We start from the raw sequence: 6,569 nt of genomic DNA, 5'->3' as shown, positions 1-6,569 counted from the left end.
CTTACAGTTTCATTGTTCTTTTCCTACATTTTATCTTGATAGAGCGACAACTCAGTGTTCAAAGGCTAAGGCCTAGAACACCACCCTCCATTTTAAAATTATAACACATTTTAATTTTTCTACATACATAGCTTTTTTTTACACTTAGACATACACTATGTATAGGTATTTAATAAAAGCCCTATGTGTAGATACTTAATTTTCCAAACCGAGGGTTGAACCCCATTTCCATTAACATGATAACGGAAATACAAAGTTTTTAGAGTAGCAACAGACATCAAGAACAAGGAAAGAAAGATATGTAAGAAAAGGGCCTGAACTTACTAAACTGAACCAACACAACGCTAAAAGTCAAACAGCTCCAGCAGAAGGAAGCCAAAGGACAAACTTCAGCACCAGGTAAACAATTTTAAAGTAAAACAGGCAGGCAAGACGCAAACCAAAGCCTATTACAGAAGTTGCGAACCCACAATCGCATCTGCCAGCAGACACGAAAAGTTCAGAAGTGCTCTTGAGCAAAAGCTTCACTCCTGATGGTCATCGTCCACGTCCTGTAGCAGATGACGATCCTCTCTTCTAGGCTTCTTGTTCAGCAGATCAATTGCAATCCTTAGCATAGTATTAGCCCGTTCCTCCAAAGCTTCACGATCTAACACAGCATATAATCCTGCCCAAAATCTCATGAGGGCGCAGGCATGACACACAATAGTGATAGGATTTAGAATTAGTTTGCCTTTGAAGCATATTTTGTTTCTGTTTCTGGCTTTCTAAATAGCCCAACAAATGGCAGTGATACCCAAAGTATGGAATTTCTTGCCAAATGGCAGCCATCTGTCGCACCAATCCTAACATTGGTTCAAAGACCTGGGCACATTGTTAGCTCCAAAGCAAACAGCCGCCGTGGCCCATACGAGCTTGGCGGTGCTACACTGGAATAATAAGTGATCAACTGTCTCGGGTTGGGAACAGAAATAGCATGTAGGATCTACAGTCCATTTGCGTTTGATTAATATTATCCTTTGTCAAGATTGCATTGTTCAAAGCTAGCTATAAGAAAATTTTCAGTTTCTCAGGGATTTTTCCTTTCCAGATCTTCTTATGATATCTGCCAGTTCCATTAACAGTAAGGGCATTGCAAACAGATTTGACAGAGAAGAAACCTTTTGAACTAAATTTCCAGGACAACCTATCATCATTTGAACTGAGGTTAACAAAAGGAGTATCAAGCATAATTTTAGCCCAATCATTTCTCCATTTATCAACCAGCCATCTAGTAAAAGTAATAGCGTTGGGAGATGTATTGAATATTGATATTGCATTACTTATCCCAAAGAAAGTAGAAGGGCATGCCTTTAAATATCAACTAACAGAATCACTCTTCCAGAAATTAACAGGACACTTTCGTGGACATCAGACCCAAACCAACAAATAACAAAATGTAAGAAGGAAAGCCATACCAACAACTTCTCCAAGGTGCATTGATACTGAATTTGTTAGTTGAGTCTTGTTTTCGTAAAGGCGATTAACAGCACATCTTGATCTTACAAGGCCAAAATATCTTATAGTTTGGAAGGGAGTAGATTAATAGAATGTAAGCATGATAAATTCACACTTGAATTTTGTAGTAACTTGAGACTATATGATTCAGAGTTATATTGCAAGGTCACTTTAACTTTGAGAACATAAATGGTATGAATCCTAATACAAATATCTAACTTTTGATTCAGAAACACTAGACAAACAACTTGTACTCTATTTTGTCCACACAATAAGGAAAAGAAAAGAATAGAATAAGAGTAGATATTGCCTCCACACCATTTGTGATCACTATGCTCCATTTTATACCAACAATTTTCGCCAAGGTTCTGTCCAATTTGACGTTTGAAGCCCAATTACATTTTTAGGTAGAGCAGCATGCCCTCTTTGTATTTCCTGCAGTGCTGTCAATGCTGATGGTTTTGCCCTGGGAAGGCAATGTAGCAGTTGTAGCAGCTGCTTCTTTGGCAGCCAGCGCTTTCCTGTTGACAATGCCATAGACCTCCGTGATAATAGTCTGGAAGGCTTCCTCAACGTTTATAGCCTCCATAGCTGACGTCTCAAGGAAGAATAACCCCTCCTTCTCAGCCAGCGCTTTGCCTTCATCCTCAGAGATAGCTCTCAAGTGGATTAGGTCAGATTTGTTACCGACCATCATTATCACAATACTGGAGTCAGCATGGTCACGGAGTTCACGAAGCCACCTGTGAACATTCTCGAAGCTCTGCCTCTTTGTGATGTCATACACAAGCAGGGCTCCCACGGCACCACGGTAGTAGGCACTTGTAATTGCACGGTACCTTTCCTGCCCAGCTGTGTCCCAGATCTGAGCCTTTATTGTTTTGCCATCCATCTGTGAAAGAAGATAACATAAACTTAGGCGACATAAAAGTAACTGGAGTAATAAACCATGCTCACAAATGTTCAGGCTTGAGCATGCTCAGTATTAAGATGTGAAATTTAGGACAAGTCATTGGTTATAAATGCAGATCAACACTAGCAGTCCTGAGCTAAAATAGAAGCTGTCCAGCACAGTACAGAATGGCAATGACAAAGTGTTATCAAAGGAATTACAATGGGAAGAAACAACAGGCCATCCATTAAACAGCAGGAAAAAAATTACGAAGACAGTTTGGTTTCACCTAACGCTCTACTACCAGACAGGATGCCACATACAGACTAGAGGCAGTAGCTGGCACATCAACCTATCAATCAATCTACACCAACCAACTAAATTCGGTTTTGTCCTCTCTCCCTACATATGCTACGTGTACTCTCCAGTTGCCTATTTCAGTTATAGAATACATAGACAGAGCAAGGAGGCACTACCTTTGGAGAGGCTCTGACAGCAATGCTAAAATGAAGCCCCTAGTTGCCTGGAAAAAAATGCAGCAAACCAAAAAGAAAAGGTGGTCTTGGCATCATCAATCTCAGAAGCCAAAACTCTGCCCTCCTCCTTAAACATCTAGACAAGTTCTACAATAGGAAGGAAATTCCATGGGTCAAACTGGTTTGGCATGCACACTACTCCAATGGTGACATCCCACATGCAACTATTGATAAAGGGTCTTTTTGGTGGAAGGATATTTTGAAGCTCTGTATCTCTTTAGAGGAATTGCTAATTGCAAAATTGGAAATGGATCTACTGTTCTTTTCTGGTCAGACTTATGGAATGACAATGTCATGCAGAATAACTTCCCTAGACTTTTCACCTTTGCCAAAAACAAGAAGATTTCTGTGTTACATTTCCTTTCAAACAACAACCTTGAGTCACAATTTCATCTCCCATTGTCTGTAGAAACCTACCAAGAATACCGAACAATGCAAGACTATATTCAAACTATACAGGTTCAACAGGACACAAAAGATTCCTGGCACTATATTTGGGGCAGCAGCAGCTATACTTCTAAATTCTACAACTTCCCCTACAGAAATGTTCAGCCTCCTGCCCCTTTCCTATGGATTTGGGATTCAAAGTGCTGTAACAAACTTAAAGTCTTCTCCTGGCTCATGATTATGGATAGGCTAAACACAAGGAATCTTCTCAAAAGGAAAAAACACAAGTTGGAGGGCAACAACTACAACTGTGTTCTCTGTAATCTCAATGTTGAGGAAACTGCTTTTCATCTCTTCTTCAGTTGCCCTTTCAGTCAGGCCTGCTGGCATCACTTGAATATGCACTGGAACTTACAAAGCGATTTCTTCCAAATGATGATGCAGTCAAAACAGCAATACCAGAATCCCTTCTTCATGGAGATCTTCATCATTGCTACCTGGCACATATGGAAGCAGCGAAACAACTTTATTTTTGACAGAGGACGACCTTCTTTCTCCTCCTGGAAATGCTCCTTCTTAGACGAGGCTAGACTGCAAGCTCTTAGGATATCTGAGGACAAACGCTCTTCTTTCCTCCTTTGTTTACATCCCTTTTCTTAGTTTTCTGGTTGCCAAGAGGCTCTCTCAGCCTCTTGGGTGGCTTTTGTTCTGCTTGTTCTCTTGTACAGTTCCTACCCTTTTTTTTTCCTTTATAAAATCTCACAGTGGGGGTTTCCCCTGCTGTATTTTATGCTCAAAAAAAAACATGGCCCAGAACCTGAAAACAATCTCTATGATACAACAAAAGTATCATAGTAGCAACAACTATGGTGGTACATCCACACTCCATTTCAAATTACAAGACATTCTGATTTTCTAAATATATAGCTTTTGCTATGTACTTAGATATACACTATATCTAGATATATAGTGTAATGTATCCAAAAAATCAAAATATCTTATAATTTGAAAGGGAATATGTAATGACACTGAATTTTTTTTTTTCAATTTTCATTTTGGATGTCAATCCAGTTGTTAGCCCTAAACTACGAAACTGAATAACAGACACCCTACAATTGTCGAGAAAATTTTTGGTCTAATAACCAATTATGTAAGTAGTTTTCTATTTTCTAAAATAATAAACTTTAGTTTCTTCAGAAATGGTTGCTGAAGCCAAAGACCCCAAGACGAAGGCTAAATCTTGAGACCATGGATGAAAGTATATTGTGTATATATATATATATATACGGTAGCGCTATTCTACACCCTAGGTGTAGAATATTATTCTACACCGTTCAGTATCATTTATGACTACACCCAGAACCCTGAAATACTAAAAAATACTGAAACACAAGTACTGAACAATACTGAATTTTGTTCAGTACAACAGTTTGGTGTAGAATAGTATTCTACACCTAGGGTGTAGAATAGCGCTTGTATATATATATATATATATATATATATATATATAGACGACCGGGACGACCAGGGGACTCGTCCATGGTCGATTAATCGTCATGGACGTCCTGGACGGTCCCCAGGCAACAAGGCTCGACCAAGCGTCCTGAAAACATTGACTTGAAAAATTCAATTTCTGAAATCCACACAGTTGACTACTTTAGTAATGTTTCTGCTTATTGAGTTATTGTGAACATAGGATACAGTAAATACATTACAGATAATTACATGTTATGTAGGATAAATAATGATGCAACCTTACATGTTATGTAAGGAAAATAATGATGCAACCGAGGTGTGTCATGTCTTTGGTTATTTCAGATGAGTGACCACCTTCACTCATCTCAGGCATCTTGCCTATTTTCATCTCTACTTATTCAGTAATGTTACAAATCCCTTGTAGAGTTGTTGGTACCATTGCACATAGTGCCAGCTCGGAGAGAACTGATGGGCATGTTAGGACCGCTTAAGCTCCAACACAATTTATGATAAATATGTAAGCATGAAGAATATAATATTAATTTATTTCACCTCATGAGTCTGGATAATCAGGTATGTGTCAATGATTTCTTTCCTCATATATATCAGTAGCTGATGCAATACAATTTTGAGGAATTGTCACAGACAACATGTTACCTGTTTCTTCTTCATTAGTACTTTGTCTTGGTATAGAGAGTAAGCCATGCCAACAACCTTCTTTGCTAAAAACAAAAAGAGTATGAAAATATTCATATACTCTGCATTATGCTCAACTGTAATATATGGCACATTTGTTTCTGCTATAATACTCCATGAGTATATAACAGGACACAAAGGGCTCATCGGCTGGCAGGCTCATGGCAAGGCGCGGCTCTGCCAGCCCTCCACCTAGGTTTGCCGCTTCGTTGCAACGTCCGCAGAAAAAGAAAACAGTCGTAAGCACGAAACGAGCAGCTTTATCGGGTGGCTACCAACCGCAATCTTGGTGACATCTTTCCAGTCGCCAAGACCGAGATCTGGCGGGTTGGGATCGAGAAGAGACCATTCACTAACGCGCGCGTGCAGAACAGCTAGAGATAAAGAGAAGAGAGGAGAGCAAATGGCAGCAGACCTGCAGGGACTTGGTGGCGAACTCGACGCCGATGGTGGACTTGGAGTCGAGGGAGAAGTGGTTGCGCGTGAAGCGAGAGAGGATATTGGATTTGCCGACGCCGCTGTCCCCGATGAGCACCATCTTGAACAGGTAAGAGTACTCGTGATCCACCCGCCCGCCCATCGCTCTCCCCTGCTGTCCTCCTCGTGTGGGAGAGGAGATCTCTTCTCGGCGGTGAGGAGGGCCCGATGGAGAAGGCCAAGAAAGGAAGAAGACGGGATTCGCGAATGAAAGAACAAAAGAGGGGAAAAGGTAAGGAGCGGTGGCGTGGCCTTGCGCTGGTGGGTGGTGGTGGCGGTGGGAGAGCACTCGTGATCCGAGCTCGTGACTCGTCCAATTTGTTGTAAAACATATCAACTTAACCCCACTTATAATCCATAATAAAGTAAAAGAGGAAGAATTCTAATTTTAGTCTATTTGTATATATGCAGGTGCTTTATATTGTAATCATCAATATTCATAAAAATAAAAAATAGTCTCTCTATCTTTTATATCTATATGGTCTATTTTTATCTACTATATTGATAATATTAATAGATAAAGAGAGAAAACAGTGGCGAATCTAGAATTTTAGTTTTGGGTATGCCACTCAAAAAATTTCAACACAGTACATCTATTTTAGCAATTC

The 6,569-nt window shown here is 40.0% G+C and overlaps 1 protein-coding gene across 2 annotated transcripts; it reads right to left on the bottom strand.

Annotated features, from left to right (window-relative positions):
* LOC8066662 (ras-related protein RGP2) lies at positions 1,588-6,275 on the bottom strand. Of its 2 annotated transcripts, XM_021447733.1 has the most exons (3): positions 5,900-6,258; positions 5,446-5,510; positions 1,588-2,389 (listed from the first exon to the last, which is right to left on the bottom strand). In XM_021447733.1, exons 2-3 carry the CDS (start codon positions 5,491-5,493, stop codon positions 1,901-1,903), a joined length of 537 nt encoding a protein of 178 aa, XP_021303408.1. In that variant the 5' UTR covers positions 5,494-5,510; positions 5,900-6,258; the 3' UTR covers positions 1,588-1,900. The 2 variants fall into 2 exon arrangements, with proteins under 2 accessions (XP_021303408.1, XP_002439505.1); XM_002439460.2 differs by lacking the exon at positions 5,446-5,510 and having other exon boundaries at positions 5,900-6,275.

This window comes from Sorghum bicolor, chromosome 9 (assembly GCF_000003195.3).
Source record: "Sorghum bicolor cultivar BTx623 chromosome 9, Sorghum_bicolor_NCBIv3, whole genome shotgun sequence".
In the NCBI taxonomy this organism is placed as follows: Eukaryota; Viridiplantae; Streptophyta; class Magnoliopsida; order Poales; family Poaceae; genus Sorghum; species Sorghum bicolor.
This window is presented reverse-complemented; position numbering and strand designations above follow the sequence as displayed.

Coding starts and splice junctions, on each gene's coding strand:
- LOC8066662 (XM_002439460.2), bottom strand. CDS start 6,064: ATGGGCGGGCGGGTGGATCACGAGTACTCTTACCTGTTCAAGATGGTG. Junction 2,390..5,899: donor TCGCCACCAAGTCCCTGCAG/GTCTGCTGCCAT, acceptor CTTCTTTCACAG/ATGGATGGCAAAACAATAAA.